This window comes from Colius striatus, chromosome Z (genome assembly GCF_028858725.1).
Source record: "Colius striatus isolate bColStr4 chromosome Z, bColStr4.1.hap1, whole genome shotgun sequence".
NCBI classification, from domain to species: Eukaryota; Metazoa; Chordata; class Aves; order Coliiformes; family Coliidae; genus Colius; species Colius striatus.
The window spans coordinates 66,329,504-66,352,242 of NC_084790.1; the positions used below are offsets into that span (position 1 = coordinate 66,329,504).

Below are 22,739 nucleotides of genomic sequence, written 5' to 3' on the forward strand. Positions count from 1 at the left end.
TGCTTCAAAAGAGGATTTACTTGGAATGACAGGACAATGAGCACACGTATTGTGATGAAGTCAAGGCACTTATTTGCCCCATCAATGTAGGGTTCAATTACGTTATTCCTGAACCTCTCCATTTCTTATTGAGGGAAGAATAATTAAAATTCACAGGATAATTAATCACAGCCCAGTCAAGCTGATATGCATTTCTGTCTGTCACTTTCATATGTTTGCTGTGACGTGGAAGTTGTGCTGTGGATGGAAAGTCACAACAAAGGTCACGTTTTTATAAAACCCAGTGATGATGAAAACTGGAACACAAATATTTCCACTTAAAATACAAGGAAAAAGTTCTTTACCTGATGCAGGTGAACCTGCTTGAGCAGGGGGGTTGGACTAGATGATCTCTAAAGATCCCTTCCAACCCCTACCATTCTGTGATTCTATGTTCTCACAGCCATAAAGGATAGGAGCACAATGTGATATATCTCTGTTAATTAATCAGAACAAGGCTTCTAAATGACATGAGTCACTAAGTCACTGGCAGCTATCACAGTATCTTAGTACTTCTTTCCAGACACTCCCCTCACAGTCTTTATGTGCCTTTCAAAAAGGCAAATTCTTCCATTGTGCTGTAGGACAGAAGAAAAGAAGTGCCCAGCGAAGAGGCCTTGAGAACGTCAAAACAGGATTCAGTGACAAATTGGCCTCTTCCAAGCCACATGGCTCTGGTATATGGGAGCCTGCTGAAGAAGAGATATGCCATAGTCTTTGTTTATTTATACACGTGAAGAAAACGAAGAATTGGATTGACTTGCAGTGCTGAAACTCTGAAGTGAATCTTCTGAGGGTAACATAATGGCAGCTGGATTAAAATAGCTGTTTAAATGGCAGCTGTCCTCTGCTGTCCTCACATGTTAGCTTCAGCTAATATATCATTCAAATATCTTGTTAATAAAAGGTCAGATGAACATTTTACAGCACTTTTTAAATACTAATTGAGCAGCAAAATATTAATTCTTATCATAAGATTCAAATAATTGAATGCAGTATATCAGATGTACTGATCAATACCAGACAGAATGCTGTAAGTTCAGTGTTTTTTCTAGTTGTCTTTTTCTAGCTAGATAAGGAAATCTGATCATCTAGCATTGGAACTCTCTATATTTAGTTCATTATATGACAGACATGTTTTATTAATTTGTACTCCTAAAATAGAGATCCATGTAATTAAATATCCAGAAAGTTAAAACTTCTATGAGCCTAATGAAAGTCTGATGTAAAAAATGTAAGAGGATAATCAATTTTGCAAAGATAGACAGTGGAAAATTGCCAGATAGTATCTATCCACACAGGTCTGAAACTGTCTTTAAACAGACAAATAGGTAAGGCACACCAGATGCTGACATAAACAAAAGAAAAAAGAGTTCCTGAGGGCTGTAAAAAGCTATAACCAGCTAAGCCTGACATTCATAACATACAAATTGACAAAAATCCAAAGGCGGAGGGAAAAAAAAAAAAGAGAATGAAAGAACACATACATTTAAGTGGGATATATGAGAAGACTTCTGCTTTAAATTATAGTTTTGCCTCAAACACCTCACAGAATTCTTTGCAAGAATCAACAGATCCCCAGGAAAAAGAAGTTGATACCATCTCATTTCCAAAATGCAATAATGAATAATGTTTCTGACCAAGATTACTGAAGCAATTCAAGGAACACATCTCCCTCTACTTGGCCCTCATGAGACTGCATCTGGAATATCATGTCCAGGTCTGGGCATCTCAGTTCAAGAAGGACAGGGAACTGCTGGAGAGAGTTCAGTACAGGGCCACATAGATGAAGGAGGTGGAGCATCTCCCTTATGATGAAAGGCTGAGGGAGCTGGGGCTCTTTAGCTTGCAGGAGACTGAGAGGTGACCTCATTAATGTTTACAAATACATCAAAGGCAGGTGTCAGTAGGGTGGAACCAGGCTGTTCTCAGTGATGGCCCATGATAGCTCAAGGAGCAACAGGTGGCATGGGGATTGGACTAGGTGATCTTTCAAGGTCTCTTCCAATCCTTAAGATTCTGTGATTCTGTGACATTTTCACAGACTGAGTGGTTAGTGATGGGAGGAATCCACAACTAAGAGAATCCTAGAAGGACCTGTGCTAAAGCTTATAACATTTACTGTCCCAGAATCAGGAACATTATACTGTCTGGAAAAGAGGTTTTTAAAAACTAGATTTAAAAAAAAACCAAAAAAACCCAAAAAAAAGAGCCTGGTTATTAATAATAGAGGATCTAGCAGATTAATTTCAGGATGGATAGGCAGAATTATGCACATAGAGAAAAAACAATACAGAAAAATACATCTCTCCAGAAATACAACAGCCACCAGCTTTGGCTAACCAGCTTTCCTTCCCTTCTGCTCTCTTTAAATAAAGGACTACTATGTTCTTAAAAAACCGGACTGATCAAAATCTTTTAAATTGCAATTTGGCTTAATTGACAAAAGACTGTAGTTATTAAAGGTTGAACTTATCCTCTGTAAGTCTCTGGCCACAGTATGGAACACTATATGGAAATCTGTAGCCGCTAAATGGAATATTATGGAAATTCTGGGTTTTGGGTTTTTTTAAAGGCTATTTCTGTGGTCTATGTCAAGCATAGCTTTGATTGCTCTAAAAATATTATCTGTGCCACTTTAAAACAATATTTCATTGAATGAAATATAAACAAATTATATCGGGCTTCAGGAAGGAAAAAAGAAGACATTAATACTGGCAAGCACATTGTCATGGACACTGCACTTTGATTGAACAATGTATTTGATAGGCTTCTATAAAAAAAGCAGTTTTAACTTCTCTGAAAATAAATTTTTCTTTTTTTTTTCCCCCAGGAGTTTGGTGTCTCATAATCTAATTTTTGTACAAACAGTATTCATATACTTAAGCAAAGCATTCTACATATATTGCAATATGAAAACAAAACACAAAGGTTTTAAGCAAATACGAAAAGCCTTGTAACCTTTGAATAATAATTGTCCTACTGTGTGAAATTAATCATTTGCTTTCATTTGATCTTCTGCAGATCCTCTTCCTCTGCAAGTTTTCTGACAACTATCCTCAACTAAGTGAAATGACAAGGGCATCATGCAAGCTACCGTCACAACTACTATGCATGCCATTTGCTGACAATCCTGAAGAGGGTATAGTTGCACAACACACTGCTACTTCTCTCCTGAAACACCATACCTCAGGGACACACTCAACTTCAAAGCAAAAAGACTGATTATCATTCTCCATTCCCCATTGTCACACTATCAAAACTTTAGGACAGAAAAAGATCATGTAGAGTTCTGAATCTCACCTCCTTAGTCTTCCAAAGAAGTTTAAATAATTCAAAACTCAAACAATAAATTTTTGTGAAATTCACCACTATGTTAACAACCTACAGATAAAATAATTACTGTTTCAGTCAGGTCAGTATCTATCAAGAATTTTATAAGTGCACTTCATGCAGAAATTTCACAGCAAAAGACATGAGATCTCTAAATTAAAGATGCTATTCCACTGAACAGAGCAGTACTCATGATGTGAGCTGCTCCCACTAACCAGACCTACATTTCAGACAAATGCAGTCTAAATTACCAGCACATGTGCAGGAATCAGATATGATTAATGAAGGTTAACAGGAAAATAAAATCCTCTAAGCTGAAATGGTATTTCAGATAAAGATATTTCTTATCTGCCTCTTTACTAAACAGCATTCTGAATTACCTGAAATCATTTTTATGCATTTCAGCTATTTTCTTCTCGAGCTTTTGTGACTGCTTGGGAAAAATCTTAAAGTCGCTGATGTAATTCTCTGGATGTTCATCAGGATCATAATCACCAAGCTCAGCTAACCAGATGAGAAATACAAAAGAAAAGAGAAAAATTCAATTGCAATATGAGTTACTACGGATAAAAGTCAGTAAATACAATGTAATTCAAGACATTTTCACAATCCATATGAATTCTGCATCTCTCAAGAAGTGCTACTTTGAAGAATTTTCAGTTTACTGAAACAATGAAATCTTTATAACTGACACAATGAAATCCTTATAACTGACACTTCAATAAGTTTCAAGTGAAGTTCATGGTTTATTATCTGCAGCAGTAATTAGCAATGCTAAACTATCTTCTGTGTCAGAAACATGCTCTGTAAAACATAGGCATAGGTAACAATACCGCTTTGACTATTTGTCATTTTGGTACAAGGCAGAACTAAATTCACTCCCTATTCTCACCTTTTTTTACACCAATTTATCCTCCATGTCAGGGACTGGTTTAATTCTGTTCTAGAAGAGTAACACATTATTTAAGGTGGCTCACAGTATTTGGATCATCTTCTAAAAGATACATCACTTAAGTACTCAAGGTATAGGTGTTGTAATTTTCTAAATAAGCCTCTTTTAATAAGGTTTAGACTTGATCTTGGTCTGGAATTGCTGCCTTATAATGCATTAAGAGCTTCATTCATTCAAGGAAGAATGAAGAAGAGTTTCATACATGACATCCCTAACCAGACATCTAGCTATTTCCCTGTGTGAAATCCAAGACGTATATCTGAATCTGGCCCTAACGAAATTATGAGGAGAGACGGGGAGAATAAAAGAAAAAAGAAACCAATGACTCTTGTCTTTGAATCACGTTTATTATTTTTGCCAGAGATTCCATCACCACGTGATTCTTCTTTACAATAAGAAAAGGCACTGAATCACACTTTTTCCTGCTTCATTCAAATAGAATAAGCTGCATTTATGTTGCAGATTTGGAACAGGTTTTTGCTTTGCTTATAACTAGAATCTAACACTGATGCCATACTTTTTCACTGAAATGCCAAGACAATCTGTTGGTTTTTTTTTTTTAAATATGCATCAGATTGGTTTTACTTGTCTAAATGGATTAATTACTTAGAACACCTTACAGTGCATGGCAACACGGGGAAACAATGCACCTAAAATTACTGCTAGCTACATCTCCACGCTGATTTTTTAGTTTCTCTTTATACTGAACATGTCTATGAGCTAAGTATTTTAAAAACCCTGCTGCTTCAACTCACCCTGGACAATACAGGCACCCAGGTAGGCCGCGTCGGAAAAAGAACACAACAAACGGCCATGGAAAATGTCCCTTTTTATTTGTAGATATAAGAGGTATCTGAAACATAATGAAAAATATTAGGAAACAATGCGGCATCTTTCTGTACCAGATTTAAGTTATCAACATGAAATCAGCTATGCATCTGCTCTGGATGTCTCTTTACTACCTGAAATGTAGGAAAAAGAAACAAAGTGCAATCCCAGAAAAAAAAAAATATCTCCAAGACTGTAATTTTTTCTCAATAACAATTAAATTATGACAGCAGAGGTAACAAAAATTCACTAAGAGACAGCATGGACAGTACTTTACTTAAAATGTACAGCTGGTACAATGCTCATTAGAAGCATAAAATAAATTTCAGCAACGTAAGATTGAGCACACCCTTTCTCATTAAATACAGGTTTAACACAAGGAAGTCTTTCTATCACTGTAGATAAAATAGCACATTGACCACAACGGAGAGGATTTATTATCTTCTCTTTTTTCAGTCTGTGAAGAATCCTAGATGAAGCTCTGAGGCAGAAGCAACTCTCCAAGGCCCTAGGAGATAGTGGGCACAGAGGACCTGCCTAGGATTAACCCTTCCATTCCTCTCAGAGTTATTCTTCCTCCAGAAGAACTGGAGAGAAGAAAACAAATACTCTTTCCACTTGCACCCCACCTTCTACCCCAGAACAGTTTTGTTTCTGAAAGGAAGAGGAGACGTGCAGCTGCAAAGCCATGGCTTTCTCTCATGCTTTCTCTGTCACAGAGCAGCCTCCTAGAGATGAACCAAAGTCATAGCCCAGTAAATCACTCAGAGCTCCTTTCACAGCCACCTGGCTGGTTACAGCTGCACCACTCAGCAGCTTCACCCTTCTGTGAAGAGAAATCATTTAAGCATTGCTTTAGCCAGAACAAGTCAAATATCTAGAGGGTGCTATCAGGTTCAGTGGCTTTTGCAGACCTTCAGGATGCTCCTTGATATTTCCAGTCCTCTCCAACCTTGAGCTACAGTGCAGTCAATACGAATGTGCTTTATGAGTAACACTGATGTCGGACATATTTTGCCTAAATTATTTGCTTCTGTGCATTACCATGAGCTCATACACCAAATAGCTAATCTGAAGCTTACAGCGATTTTTAGACTCATGCAAGAACATAAGTATTACCTGAAGGGCAAGAGAAATTTTCCTCCTATCCTTGTGTTGCTACTAAATTCTACAGAAATACAAAGGTTATCACTGAGAAAAGGAATTTGTTCTCATTGTGAACACATCCCTTCACTGCATTACAGTACTACAAGTTTCCATAGGAACCTTGCACTTCAAGGCTTGTTTTGTTTTGCTTTGTTTTTGGTTTTGTGGCAAACCTTTTTTTCTCTGTAATCAGTGTCTAGTAACAGCTCACTAATTCCCCTCCATAATTTGGTACTGCGATAGTATTGGTAGTTCACAGAGAAGAACTGCATCACATGAACAGAAGGCCTCAGTGAGATGCAGTAAAAAATCTAAACCTGCAACGATAGCCTACTGGAAAAGGCTTAGTATATTGATGTAGATACTATATATAACTCAGGAAAATGAGCAGTGCCCATCCTAAAACTTTTGGTAAGTCTTTCCAGGGTGAAAAATTGAGTTGTAGTTCTCCAGAGTGAACCCTAGCTTGAAGCCAAACTGAGTTCACCTTTTAAGAAGTGACAGAAAAAAGCATCATCTATGAAAGGTCATCCTAAGATTTCACAGCACAGCTTTCTAGATGAGTTGCAAGTTTCAATTCTCAGGCAACACTGCACACTGGTGGTTTTAAAGATTGAAAATCACTATAATGAGATGCAAAAGTAAATAGGCTTCTGGAAAAACATTAACTCACTGCTCCTGACCTTCATTTGCAGACATGACGATGAGAACTTTGAAGTCTTAGGACCATAAAAGGTCCAAATCTCCAGCTGTACACATGGAAGAAAACACTAGGAGCAGTTACTTTCCTATTCATATTTTGATATTTACAAGAAGAATAAAATAGTTCTGCAGGAAACTCTCCATGCAGCAGGATTAGGCACCAAATCTGCCCATCTTGATCATTTATTATAAGCTATTATCTGAAGAGTCCAAGGAGAAGCAAAAGTTTCAGAATTTACTCTAAGCACCCATTCAAGAGTCAGGTAGTCTTTCTCTCTCTCTCTTAAACGCTATGCAATAAATCACAAGTTAGATTTTTGAAGTGAGGTGGCAGTGAATCTGCCTCCCTCCCAAAAAGTTATTTTATGATTAAAAAAAAAAAAAAACCACTGGAAAAATACACACAGGAACTCAGTAGAACTTAAAAACGGTTTTTTTAACATAGGTGAACAGCCATTAATACAACAGTTCATGACAGGTCATTGAGATAACTACATTGGTACTTGGGATCAAAGACAACAGTAGCATTGACAGAAACCCCTGAGAAAGAGGGCAAAAATTCCTCTCTCCAAATTTCTTTAAAACTCTATATAGATGAAGATGCTAGTTTAGGTGGGAGTGTCCAGAATACTTGTGGCCTTTTTAGGCAAATAGTTTGTTACTGACTCAAATCACAGATCCCCAACGTTGTTATTTAATTTATGCATCCATAATAGTCTGAGTTATCTGAGCTAATCTTAAACAAGAACTGCATGGCCTTATTTTCCCCAAAAAGAAAGAAAACCGGAAACAATATAGGCCTTATACTAGTTTCTTGCTTAAGCCTGTTTGCAATATGAAACTAACGAAATTTAACCCCCAAAGGAGGCTTCATTGTAACAACAAATAATATCTACTCTTTCAATCTAAACTGTCCAATACATGCCTTTTTGTGAATTACACAAAGCTAATAAAAGTTTGTTATTAGTTATTGCTTCCAGCTAAATCACTGGCTCTGCAAGTTGCTCAGAATTAAAAAAAAAAGCCCACAACAAAAAACCAAAAAATTTCCATTATCTTGCCTCCCTACCATACCATGAAAAATTTCTTTTCTGTAGCAATGGGAAAACACAAACATATATTCAATTTTTCCTAAGAGGTATGTTAGTAGCAAGTAAATAAGAGTAAACAGATGATATACAATCAAAACAGCACATATGGTATATAATATTAGGGAAATGAACATTTGTGTCTCAGAGCTGACTTCTTTCTATTGGTCATCCTGTGATGACAGATATGAACACAAGCCGTCATGTAGGCCAGCTTTCTGTCACAAACGTGGGACACAGATGTTATTTACCTGTCTTTGCTTTAAAATATCACTTGCTAGTCTGAGGAAGAAGCTCTTGTTTTCCTCCCTAATATAAAAGAGAGTTTGTTATTGCAGTGTTTCATTGGCTGAGGGGGCAGGGTGTACTCTTTAATTGTTCACATAATGTACTATTACAGTAATAATTTCTAATTTTTTTTTTGTCAAGTTCTGTTGTTGAGTTTCTGCTCACATTTACCATTGAAATCCTTGATCAAGCAGTTCAAAATTGTACTTTAAAAGAATTATTTCTCTTCTCAGAAAAGCAGGGTAAAAAAAAAAAAAAACGCCTCCAAGATAGAAAGCAGCGGACAATGCAGGAAAAGAGGCACAGAGCACAGTGGACACTGGAGAAATGGTCAGCTGGGACACGAGCAAAGCACTTGCATTGGTAAGAAGGGCAGGGGAATGCCCATGCACATAACAATAAGAGAGTCTGTGTTTTTCAGAGACCACCCACACAGCAAAGAGCAGATAGTGTTTAGCAGGACAGGTAGTTCAGAAGAAGACTAAGACATTTCAGAGTTCTTTCATATGAAGAAGATGCAGGCACCTTGAGCTGAAAGCCAATGTTGCTAGCTTTGCCAAAGGTTGGCCCAACCTCAGGCACTTCTTGTAATCCTGATGAAGTAATTTATATCCCTGGTCAGTAAAAACATATGAATGTGTACCTGACTCCTGAATTCATAGAATCATGGAATCATAGAATGGTAGGAGTTGGAAGAGACTTTTAGAGATCATCTAGTCCAACCCGCTGCAGAAGCAGGTCCACCTAGATCAGATCACACAGGAATGCATTCAGGCAGGTCTTTAAGATCTCCAAAGATGGAGACTCCACACCCTCCCTGCGCAGCCTGTGCCACTGCTCCCTCACCGTAAAATAGTTTCTTCTTATGTTTAAACAGAACTTTTTATGTTCCAGCTTCTTCCCATTACCCCTTTTCCTGTCACTAGATAACAACAGAAAAAAGGGATGTCCCAAACTCCTGACATCCACTATTTAGATATTTGTAAATAATAAGATCCCCCTTCAGTCTCCTCTAGACAAAATGGCCCTAGGTTTCACAGCCTTTCGTCATAAGGAAGATGTTCCGTTACCCTGATCATCTTGGTTCTACTAAAGTTGAGCACCTCCATTTAAACAATTAGACAAAGTGTTCAAAAATCTATATTTACTGTTTGCATTGCATTTGTCCGTGCCTTCAGCTCACATGAAATAAATTCAGAGACTCTATCATTTGAGCAAAACAAGTTAAATCCTTGTGACTTTCTCACCACAACTTTTTAAAAAGGCATTGGAAAATCTGACTGATTGGTTTAATTACTAAAAAGTGTGCCATCAGTCTTTCTCAATCACATTTCAAACATGGCCCACTGATGAAGCAGTTATTTCCAAACAGTTCTAAGGATAGCTCCAAATCTATGTTGACTTAAGTTAAGGAGATAAGTTAAGAAGGTTAAGCACTGAAGTGCATTAAGATTTGGATTTTGTTGACAGGTCCGGTTTCACATAGTCTGTTAAAACAGAAAAACTGAGCTCAACCCAATAGCCCCCATGGCCATTGACGCTTACTTGTGAATTACAGTCTTAATAGCAGCTGACCCTAGAGAAAACAGTGATAAAGGGTGACTCAGAATGTCTTTCTTCACCAAGATGCAGAAATTTTTTTCTTAAGTCTATGGAATGTCTTATTTAGCAATAATATCTCCAAGTACCTTAACATCCAGAGGCAAGCACTGACTTCAGTTTAAAGCATAGCTATGAAAGTGGTAATTAATTAAAATGAGGGAATATGAAAGTAAGCATCTGGAATGGTACAACATGCCTGATGATATTCACAAGTGTCCCTAGCAGTGGAACAAAATGCAGTGACAGGCAAGCAGGTTGCTTGATCCTGTGCTCAAGGCACTTCCAACCTCTGAACATGCTGGGTGCACACATTTTCAGGCTCTTACAGGACTTTTTTCTATAATATCACAGACAGAAGGAAAACTTTAGCCACTTCAGTCATTCTCCATATTAATTTCCTAGAAATAGTTCCACCTGTAAAACCATAGACTTAAGGACTATAGTCCAGCTCAGCCTACCAAAGGTGGGATAGAAATGAAGCAACAAGTAATCTCAGGTGACATATAGTCTATTTTCTTCTTGCAAGGGACATCTAACTCCCGAATAGTGTTTCTATCCATGTTGCACTATTTTCACAGGAATCAAACCATTTACTCCATATACACACAGCTTCATGCACTGAACAGATTATTTTTTTTAACATGAAATCTGGTGATACGAGAGTGGGAAAAATATCTCTTTTTAATATCTGTACATATCTGATGTCTTTAAAGTACTTAATTAAAGATTTACTCCTATAAAACTTCCTACAAAGACTGCATTGACAATAATCCATAGGGGGTATTTAGTCAGGATTAATAGAGACAGTGAACTAAAGAATGGTATGACAATGCGCCAGGATCACAGAATCACAGAATGGTAAGGGTTGGAAGAGATCTCAAGAGATTATCTAGTCCAGTCCCCTTACTAAAGCAGGTCCACCTAGATCAAGTCACACAGGAAGGCATCCAGGTGGGTTTTTGAAACCTCCAGAGGAGACTCCACATCCTCCTCAGGCAGCCTGTGCCAGGGCTCCCTCACCCTCATACTAAAGAAGTTTTTCCTTAAGTTGAATTTTATGTGTTCCAGCTTTTTTCCGTTCGCTGGACACTACAGAAAAAAGTGTTGCGCCATCCTCTTGACATATACCTTTCAAATACTTGTAAGTATTACCGAGGTTCCTTCACTCTCCTATTCTCCAGGCTGAAGTCCCAGATTCCCATGTCTTACTATATCTTAAGTGTTTACATAACACTTCATTCGCTTACTTCAGGAGCATTCCCCATAATTTGTTACTGTATAAGAGACCTGTGTAGAGACAAAGCCAAGCTTGCCAAACAGCAACATCATGAAACTATAAAGCTGATTAGATACAAAAAGGTGTCACATGCACAAGGTAGACACATGAAAATAGAAATTATTTCTGCTTTCTAAGGTTAGTTAGTTTTAAGGAAAAAAAAAACAAACAAACCCAACTATTTTTTATACAGCAGCTTGACTGCAAAAATTTGTTTGAAATGTTCCAGCAAAGACTAAAACATACTGAGATAAACTTCAGTGAGCCCATTCTAGGTGCTTCGCATTTCTATAAAACTTGTTTTAGGAGGGTATTCAAGCAGTTAAAAAACAACTCAATGAATTAAGGCTCTTCAAAGAAGATAGTCTATACAAAGTTTATACACTGGCTCATGAAAAGCAAAATGTCCATCCAAGGACAAACACTAACAAATAATGACTGCCTGATTTACAATCTGTTCATACAATAAAGGATATCAGTATATAACCAAGATAAACAGCTAGAATATGAACAAAATATAAACTTAGAATTCAGCATAAAGCAATCTGTTTCTGAGATCAGGGATAAATGGAATCACTTCCATTCATGAAATGACTTATGAGCATAAGAATTTTACTGAATTACACTTCACAGATTATATCATACTCACACAAAAAAAGAAAAACTCAAGACACAAAAAGAACTTACTTAAGACCACAATTCTTGCCAGGGGAAGTCAGGATGATCCTTGGCCAATTGTTTGACCATTGCTTCACTTTCTGAAAGTAGTTTAACAATGTCGCTACTGCTTTGTATATAGAAAAATCCCCTTAAATTGCTTTTAAAAACCTATAGGTATCACAGTAAATAAAAAATCCCCAAGTAGTGCAAATGTCTGCCTACTCAAGTATTTTAGCATGAATAGTGAGAACACCACCCTACACAACAAACTGTCTTATTTTTGAACATGTTAACAATGTACATTAAATACACAAATAAAGAAACAAAAAAAATACCTGGTGAGCTCTTCTTTAATCTTCAAGAGTTCGTGTGGGTAGAATTTCACTCTAAAGCACATGGTATATGGTGGCTGAGCTGAAATATTATAAAGAAAAAGCATGAGAGCAGTAGCAGACAAACATTGCCTTAGTCACTCTGAAGGAGTGGCATCCAAGATTCTTACAAAGTAGTCTGTGTGATGGTTAGCTCCAAAGCAACAGTGAGGGATTCAAACAAAAATCAATAAATATCATACATATGTATGAAAAGAGTATACTATATTGCAAAGAAGTCTAAAGTACATTTACAAATGGTTTTGCAGCTCACTAGACTCATTGTTTGATCCAAGAAGTACAAAACATATTTGGGCTGCTTTTTTTTTTTTTTTTGGCTATTGATAAACAGGAAACAATTGCATCTTGTCACAATGAGATACAAAGTGTTACATATATTTGTCATTCCTGATAACAATAATGTCTAGACCATAAAATGGAAGAAAACATTCACTACATTTGGCTAATGAAGCTAGAGAAAATAAAATTGTTTCTATTTCCAGTACCTAATGAGACTGCATTACCTACTACTGACCTAAGGTATCAACATCAGGTCTTAAGTACAAAACGTTCACCTGTCAAAACAAAAAAATAACTCCCAAAAAACAAAGAAAGAAAATCTAGTAACATGACTTAAATTCTGCAATCAGTGTCTCTCAGTTTTATGTTCATTAACACAGATTTATATCCCACTATTGTATCTTTGATAGCATTCAAGGTATTATCTAATCCTAGGCCAGCTGATCTTTCACTATTTACAGGAGGGACAGAAAGCAAACCAAAGACTATTACTCTAATCAAAGAGGCATCTTCTGATAATCATGTTAGGATAAAAGATGTGTGAAAAACAAATAGAGGCTTAAAACATCACAACAGGCACAGTACACAGGCAAGCAGATCCCTGAGAGTCAGGTAAAGTTCGTATTTCAAATTCCAGTTCAAAGTGAGAAAGAAAATGCCACATCATCAAAAGGTAAATGGTATGATGAAAAAATCCACCTGTATTACACAGGCCACCATAACTGGCAGGCCAAGAAGGAATGTCAGGAAACTATAACAAGCAGAAACAAAAAAGAGGAAACAGAGAAAAAAATGCAAGTCTTCAGTGTTCTCTAGGGATGATTTGAACACTCAAATCATCGAATCTGGACAAGCCTTCTGAAGGCCAGAGAAACACTCAAGACTGTTTTATGTAGACTTTGGCATCTTAGATGCAGCTGCAGCACTGTCTTACAGTGATTAGGAATAGCTGCAAAACAGAGGACGTAACAGTGTTATGACCTCTCTTCCCTGTAGTGGCAAACTGAACATGACGTCTTAAAAAGGAAAACAGCCAACTAGAAATTAACTATGCAACCATGTTGTCTGGACAAAGCAAAAGATAACGTAAGTCAACTTAAAAGTTTCTGTTTCTTCTCCGTAGCCTTCTTAAACCTAAGCAAGGGCATAAAACCTGCACTTTCAGAATACAGTTCTACTTACAAAATATGACAGAAGAGCAAACTTCTATTAAATGATTAAGAGCTCCTCCTCACCAGAAAAGGACTTTCAAATCTCAAAAGTAGTTTGTGCTTGAAACAGAGATGTACAACTAAGAACAGCCAGTGCATGGCTCTGCAGGGCTCCAGCTAGTACAAGCCTAATGCAAGACTCTAAACATGGACTGGATTTTACCCAAGTTTCTGGATGTCAATAACTGAAACTTTGGCTGTGGTAAACAAGAATAAATTTTAAAAGTTAAGGGTTACAGTAGAAGATCCACTTTCTGGGAATATTATGGTAGCAACAGAAAAGCAATGGCTGCCTCATATGCAAAGAGCTTCATAGATAGGAGAGGATGGCATACACAACACTAAAAAGTAGCTCACATTCATTTAATAGCAAAAGTTACAATAGGAAACGTTTTTCTTGTAGCAGAAGGACAGTATGTGACATAAGTATACAGCAATGCACACAACACACGGAAGTTTTGCTAAGGCAGTTTGAGCCCTGGTTTGAAAACCTCTGCTTAGACTCTAGCTTCTGTTAAAAATATTCCTTCTAGCAGTGCAGCTAGAAATACAAAAAGAAGGCTGCTGCAGCCTGCTAATCAGAGTTCCTTGCTCAGCAACACCTGCATGACAGCAGTCCTGACCTGCAATTTGAAATTACAAAAAGAATATGATATTCTCCATCTAATTAATCTCTGGAGATAAGAAGCTACCCTACCATTATAGAAGGAAACAGGTTCTTCACTTTTCTGTTTCTCTTTCCCAGTTAGAAAACTAGCCACAAACAGTGAACACTTGAAAAGGGAAGGAGAGAAACCCCACAGCTATCCATATTCCTTTCCATCTTAATTTTAAAATTCATCATAACCCTAATGTTTTTCCAAAAACGCATTTGACAATATGTAAACATTTAGTAAGGCCTTTGTCTTACAAAGATTACAGTACTGGAGTAACACCTGTGAGAATCTTAAATTCTGTCATTCACTATACTCTTGTAGTGGAAAGCAAGAGAGGCAGTGAAAGACAGAAAATTCTTCAATTCCTTGAAAGCAAAATTACTTGCTACTGCTTACTTACACACTAAAGCGGAAACGCTAACAATAAACATTCCCAAAACAGAATTTAGTTTTCAGAACACTTCTTGAACACAACTAGCCTGAATATAACCAATTTTATAATATCTATAAGCTTTTTCTTTTGGACTGGTCCTTTATCTGTCAGACAAGGAGTATCTGGCATAGTTCAACGCCCAAGGCTTTGTCATAATTTCCTACCATCACAGGCTTTGCTTTCCTCACTAAAAAAGATTCACAATTACAATAATTTCAAAGGACTTTAGCACAGAGAATGGAACTGACTGCAAACTCCATTGCAATAGTGCTATTAATTTGCCAGTGTATGTGCTAACAGCACATAAAGTCAAAAGAAGAAATAAAACTGCTTAAAAGACAGCAAATGCTGAAACCAGTCATGTTCTAGATCCTCATGAATAAACTATACACACAAGGTTTCCAGGCAAATTATTGGTATCTTTGTAAGGTCTATTTCAGTTGCATTTAACTAAGACAAACTACCCAATGTGCATGAAATAGTAAGAATCCCCTAGCTAAAACCAAAATTTCTAAAATCGTGACCAGAACAAAGAGAGGTGCACCATTTGGCACAGATACTGTGCAAGTGACTGTCACGTGCGCTCATTTTTAAGCAAAGCGTACAGAAACTTTCACCCTCTGTGCAGATGATGAGCTTATAGGGAATGATAAGCCTAAGAAAAACTACACATTATCACCATTTTCTTCATCAACAGAAAATCTGAAACAACGAGAAAATATTTACGTAAGAGAGAAATTCTTTTTAAAAGCTGGTGAAAAACTTGATTGAAGCTTTAGAAGTGTGTATTAAAGAGGCAGAAAGATGGAAAACTCTCAACTGCCACTTTTGGGAAGGTTTCCTGTTTGTTTTTAACAACCTGAATTTCATTCAGTAAAATTGTATTCAGCTTCCATAATGAACCATACTGGCAGTACTGATTTCTTTTAATTAAACTTGGAGTACAGATGGATATTGGAAGCCCAAAGCAGATGTTTAAATTATCTTCATAGCCCTGAGAATGCAACATTGCATAAAACTTCCTGCATTTCTCCCTGATGTTACATATTCTCTCAACTACCCTAGCAAAAGTTAGTGACAAAAACATTATACGCACAAAGTCTCCAAGTTCACTGATGCTGCAGATGAATCTCTGGGGAATGCTAGGACATATGGTGGTGTTTCCACATAGCTCTTCGTTACCAATCAGGTGTTTACCCACATCACTCTCTAAGCATGCTTAAGACAGAACATTACTGTTTTCACATTATGCATATTAGACAGAGAAAAGATCTGTCACAGACTTCAAATAGTGGTGTCTTCCTCATTGCACTCAGTTAGTTATGGGACAACACAGGGCAAGGTGGATTTTCATCAACCAGTTATAATAATGCTTTAAAGCTTGTTATTAAATCTTCATGAGGATCATAGGTAAAGAATACATAACATTCAAATTAATGGCATATGAATCACACAAAACTTGCCATTTCCCCTGTGCATAGATTTATAAGCCTCATATTTGATGAAACTATTTTTTAGATTTATACTAAGACACTGTCCTCATTTCATCCAGGATAAAGTTAAATTCCTTCCTAGTAACAGCTACAGGGATGTGTTTTGCATTTACATGGAAAAGAATGTTAACACAGGGATGTCTGATTATTGCTGAGCAGTGCTTGCACAGTGTCAGGGCCTTTTCTGCATCTCACCCTGCCCGGCCAGCCAGTGGGCTGGAGTGCACCAGGAGCTGGGAGGAAGCATGGCCAGGACAGTTGACCACCAGTAACTAAAGGGCCATTCCATACTATAGGATGTCAGGCCCAGTACATAAACTGGGGGGAGTTGGGGGTAAGGAGTGGATCACTGTTCCAGCATCAGAGGGTAGTGAGCACCTGAATTGTGCAGCACTCCATTTGATTTTTTTCTGTTGAGGGGTGGTTTTTTTCTCCTTGGGTTTTATTTCTTGCACATTTTGTTATATTCATTTTAATTACTATAAAAAATTGTTATTGGTTATATTTTTATTTCATTTTAAAGTTGTTCTTATCTCAATTTATGAGTTAAACTTCTTTTCTACTGCTACCATTCTCCTCCCTATCACACTGTTGGGGAGGGTGAGTGTCTGGTGCTCTGTTGGTGGTTGGTGTTAAGCCATTACAGATACCAAAACTGTTGACAACTTTGTGAGACTTAAGAAGGTTTTGCATAACCCGCCTCTGCATTTGGTTTCTTTCTTCCACTGGCAGCATGAGAGATTAAGGAAATTAACAAATTCAAACACCAAACTGGGAGGACTGGCTGATTCCCCAGAAGGCTGTGCTGCCATTCAGGGGGATCTCGACCAGCTTGAGAGTTGGGCAGACAGGAACCTCATAAGGTTCAACAAGGACAAGTGCAGAGTCCTGCATCTGGGAAGGAACAACCCCATGCACCAGTACAGGCTTGGGACTGACCTGCTGGAGAGCAGCTCTGCACAGAGACACTTGGGAGTCCTGATAATAAACTAACCATGAGCCAGCAATGTGCTCTCATGGCCAAGAAGGCCAATGGCATCCCAGGATGCATCAAGAAGAGTGTGGTCAGCAGGTCAAGGGATTCCCCACTACTCTGCCCTGGTGAGGCCTCACCTGGAGTCCTGTGTCCAGTTCTGGGCTCCTCAGCTTAAGAGGGACAGAGAACTGCTGGAGAGAGTCCAGCACAGAGCCACCAAAATGATCAGGGGACTGGAGCATCCTTCATATGAGGAAAGGCTATGGGAACTGGGGCTGTTTAGTCTGGAGAAGAGGAGACTGGGGTTGGAACTTAGTAATATTTACAAGTATCTAAATGTGTCAGGAGGTTGGGTCATCCCTTTTTTCTGTTGTAGCTGGCAACACGACAAGGGCTAATGGGATGAAGCTGGAACACAAAAAGTTCCACTTAAATATAAGAAAAAATTATTTCACCATGAGGGTGATGGAGCAGTGGCACAGGCTGCCCAGAGGGGTTGTGGAGTCTCCCTCCTTGGAGATCTTCAAGACCCACCTGGATGCATTCCTGTGTGAACTGAATTAGGTAGACCTGCTTCTGCAGAGGGATTGGACTAGATGATCTCTAAAAGTCCCTTCCAACCCTACCATTCTATGACTCTATGATTCTAAGTCCCCTGATATGAAGAGAACATTTTTGCATTACTCTCTCAGATCATCTGAGATGCAAGGCAGCAAGAAAAACATGTCATTTTAAACTTCTGCACATCAGAGCAACAGAATTCATTCTTTTCCACTATCATCAAGAATAAAACCCACATATTTTGATATTAATTACAAAGCATTTTACAGGATAGCTTGTTACAGAGAGGAATCTTTACAATTAACTAAAAAAAAAAAAGAGAGGTGGAAAATACATGGAAAACTTCTGGTTTTTACTTAAATTTTATTAATACTGATGTGATCAGTAGGATTTACACCAACACATTCTCAGAAAGAAGATTAGTTAAAATGAGGTAAAATAGTTAAATGAAGAACTTTACTGCTAGCATCTGTTAAAGAATAACAGTGTACACAAAAACTTGAAAAAGCATAGGAAATAAATGGTTTAAAAGGTCTTTAACTGAAATCAGAAAGATGCAGTTTCCTTGGGCAACCTTCCAGACAGTTTTTCAACATTAGTATTAGAAGCTTAGCACTCACAGTTACTGGTCACTGGCCACCAACTGACTTCAACTAGTACAAACAAGACAGGCAGTGGTTTAGGATATCTCTCAGACTAAAATTTCCCCTCAGATGCAATTAGTCATGAAAAATTACTGAGGCATAGACCTAGACTTTACATGTTATGACAAAAACATTGCAGTGAAGATGGAAAATGCAAAGGTAGATGTTGAGGCAAAAAGTGTCATGCCTCCATTTTTCTTGTGTTGCACCAGAACACACTCAAATATGGTTTCATATGTGATAAGACAAAATCTATAGTATTTTGGAAGAGTCCGTCTGTCATATCCGGGTATTACTAAATACAAACATAAAGCAATGGTAAAGAAACTAAAAGGTAGTGCAGCACCTAAGAACCTATGCAGACTTCAGAACTTTCAAGGTACAACATTCTGTCCCATAAACAAAAACATATACCTGCCAAATAGTGATTTCTGTTCAACCTGATTATAGAGGAATTATGCCTGACTCATGTCCTACTGAAGACCATGAAATCTAGCACCTACTGAAATTTACATTGGAACACTACTCCAGCCATTCCTTCTCTGCTCTGAATATGAACACATAGGAAAACTTGTTACTGTTCTGTGGGAAAATTCAGTTCCTCACAAATGTGACTTGAGGTCAGCCTCTCAAATTTTGCTGTATCTGTGCAAGTGTTGCATAATCCTACATAAATCTGAGCATTCAACTGAATTTAGAGCATTTTGAATCACTAGCATTAATACAACTTGATTTTGCACTCAAGTAAATGAAAGCCCATTCTTAAAAAACAGATCATTTCACAATTTTCTTAATGGTAAAGAAAGAAAAGGAAAACTCATCTAAAACAGTCACCATTAATAGCTTTCTGCCACCATGTCTCCCAGAAGTCATACATACATAACCCATGTGCTATTAACCAGTCATTTCATTGCTTCAGTTTTCACCCTTTCCACCTGCTATTAATTTCAGTCCTCACTTGTGTCATCTCAGACTGTGATACTTTGGAAATGAAAATCACATTTCTTCTTCTAAGAAATAAAGTGAATATTTTTAGATAAAGTACAAATGAATCTTTGGTGCCTTTAGAAATTGTTTAGTGATACATGTTTGTATATAGTATAATTTTAGAAAAATAATTCTATAGGTTTCCTGATGTGAACTGTCAACCAAAATGTCCTTGAAACCTGTGGAAGCAAAATATATATTTATGCATCATCTACATGGATTCCACAGATGTATATAAAATATATATCTCTGTGTTTCCTTGATGATATATTTTTGCAATTAAAGTACTTCATCTGTGGTAAAACATGAAGTTACACTCGTATTAAGCTGAAGTTGCTCATGAAAAGCCAATCAAATAATTAATTCAACTTCTATGTCCTAAATCTAAGACTGATACAAAAGACTCGTCTTATTATCTCATTCCCTTTTGCCATTGTTGGGACCTTTCCACCATGATGAATAATCTCATACTAGCTGCATTTTATTTTGCTTTTTTTTCTATGCATTTATTTTTCAGTCTTCAGAGTTTTGATTACGATTCTACCCCAAAAGCCACATAAGTCCTTTGATGAGCTCATAACATCATTACATCTGTGAAACTCATGGAGTTTTGTTGATCACATCTAGGCAACATCTCTATGCAGGTAGAGTTGTTTTGAATAAATCCAAAGACTCTCTGTGCATCTCTTGGCTGGTAGTTCATGAATATGTTGCTATGCAAAGTGCAACAAGAAGAATGAGTCCCATTTTTGGGTAAAAGCAGTGATACAAATGCAGATTACAGAATGCTTGGAGGAAAGTCTATTCTACTTTTGATAACACATTGGAAAGAAGAAAGAGATAAAGATAATTTGTAATTATTATACTCAACTTTTTTCTTCCTTCACTAGCACTGCAGAGGAGCACAACTTAATTTTAGCTTGACATTCTTGCTCTTAACCTTTTACTAGGTAACTAACTCTCCAGCTGCCTAAACACTAGATACAGACAGTTCTGACTGAATATGTGAGGTATATGCGTGCATGCTTATGTAGGTACATGTAGGCACACATTGCTCTATACACCATGGCTGCATTAATGGAAGAATTTCTTGAAGCAGTCCATGTAGTTCAGCCAACATCAAAGATTAACTGTTTTTACATATTAAATAATCTCATTGCATTTTAAAAGAAACAAATTATCTCCCACACAAAGGACACCTTGTACTGTGCTTAAAACAAACTGTATACAAATTGCATGTGAGTAAAATTGTCCTTCATTTATAAACTAATAACTAGATAGACAACAGCTTTTATTAAACAAGACACAACTTACAATGACCTAAACCAATTCTCTAGAACTGCCAAATAAACACTCGCTTCCACTTCTGGATATAAACTTCTGAGTACCAAAGTAGTTCTGTTTCCTGACAAAGGAAAGGAAAGGATGAGCCAGACTGTAACATTTCAAAAAGACAATGAAAAGAATATGTTCCTATTTTGAGAAGTCTTTTAAAAGTAACAATTGGAATTCTCCTTTTGCCTGTGGGAGGAGCTTACCAATTAACCCAAACCCAGTGAGTTTGCTGGACTGTAACAATGGTCTCAAACCAATGTTCTGCATTGTCAGGAATTAGGGAGCAGCAGACAGAAAGAAAACCAGGAGGATCCAGAAGCAGATTGCCATGCTCCATATTTTATTGCCATATCCCAATGGCTGATTGCGTCTGACTGAAAATGAGAGCTGAAAAGTACAGGTTTTCCCACCAGATCTGAAACCTCACACATATCAGCTGGCTTTAGCCTTGAGAAGTAAGGTAAAGATCTTGACATATACAGCACAGAGAGACAAGTGAAATGAAGGTAGAACGAAGTTTTTAGGAGTCTAGAAAGGGCATGAAAGACCTATTTACACTGGGAAACAAATTAAGCATATTCTAAATTACTGCATGGAAGCACAGAAAAACCTTTGGGCATTTCAAAAGCAGTTTAAAAACATGAGCTCTCAACACTTACATTTCATTTGCTTGAAGACTGATTTGTTGGGCTCAAGCCAGTGCTGGAAAAGCAAAGCAGAGAGCAGAAGTTAATACAGATTAGAGGAGACAGCCACATCCCTGTAGACATATGTAGTATCAAAAATAAGAAGTAGGATTTCTGTTTCACTGGACATATATAAACTGGAAATAGCACCTCTGTACTGTTATAAAACTGGAATTGCACTGTGTAAGCATCCTTGATGTAGCCACTGCTTCTAAGATGTCGCTGAGACAAAAATAAGACAAATATTTCAAACAGTAATTTAAAAGAAATGAGCTCTAGGGATTAGTTTGCAGTAGACATTTCAGTCTTAGACTTTCAGTCATTTTTTTCAAGATTAATTATGATATTGGACTGTAGGACAGATTATTCAGAAATGTTGTAATTGACTGTTCATTAATGCTGTCTTCTACACTTTAAAGCACGTGTTAATACTGTATGCTCAGTCAGTACTCTCAGAACACAAACCATTGTACACTTCTGGCAAGAACTACAAATTTGAAAGGAAAAAAGAGTGTATTTTTACATTAAATGTTTATGCTTCAGACAGTCGATGCACAACAGAGATGTGGATGCCTATTAGTTGGTGTATAACTTTACAGGGAAAGACTGCAATGGGAGGAAAATTTTCAGGTTTTTATTCTCCTGTAAGATAAACTCAGATGCTTGTGTGACTGAAAAGTAGGTTCACATTTTAGTTAAGAGCCTTAGCTCATCCTCTGCTAACCTTAGCCAAACTCTTCAGGAGGATGTTTTGACTGACAAAAGAACATGCTGATACTCAAGTGCCACCTCTGATCACTGCCAACAGCATCTGTACTAAGATTTTTCCTGTAAGCAAAAAAATTACACACTAAAATGAGATTTGTGCTGTAGAAGCAGCTGGTCAAAAGGTATAGTATTCAGTTTTAATAAGCATAACCAACATTAGAAGGCCTTGTACTAAGTGGTTTCATTTTTAACCTCTTCCACTCTAAAACCCTATGGTCCACTTCAATATGAAAACTTAACATTTGTCAAATTATATGTAATATTTGAAACTTATTTCCTCATAACTTATAGCATTTCTCCTACAGAGAAAGGCCAGGGGAACATCTCCTGTGGGAATTGTTCATAGGTGATAGGTTTTAAAAATCATGATGCCTCAAGAATTCAATTAAAATCAGAGATATCTG

At 37.3% G+C, this 22,739-nt stretch overlaps 1 protein-coding gene across 5 annotated transcripts in view; it reads right to left on the reverse strand.

Annotated features, from left to right (window-relative positions):
• The window catches only part of FRMD3 (FERM domain containing 3), a 148,083-nt gene that overhangs the window by 37,991 nt on the left and 87,353 nt on the right, over positions 1–22,739 (reverse strand). For 3 of the 5 annotated variants that reach the window (XM_062019434.1, XM_062019437.1, XM_062019438.1), the window contains exons 3-6: positions 21,541–21,583; positions 12,250–12,328; positions 5,080–5,177; positions 3,753–3,876 (exon numbers count right to left, since the gene is read on the reverse strand). In XM_062019434.1, coding sequence (XP_061875418.1) covers positions 3,753–3,876; positions 5,080–5,177; positions 12,250–12,328; positions 21,541–21,583 — 344 coding nt within the window. The remainder of the gene's footprint in view (positions 1–3,752; positions 3,877–5,079; positions 5,178–12,249; positions 12,329–21,540; positions 21,584–22,739) is intronic. The other 2 variants (XM_062019436.1, XM_062019435.1) reach the window with 2 other exon arrangements.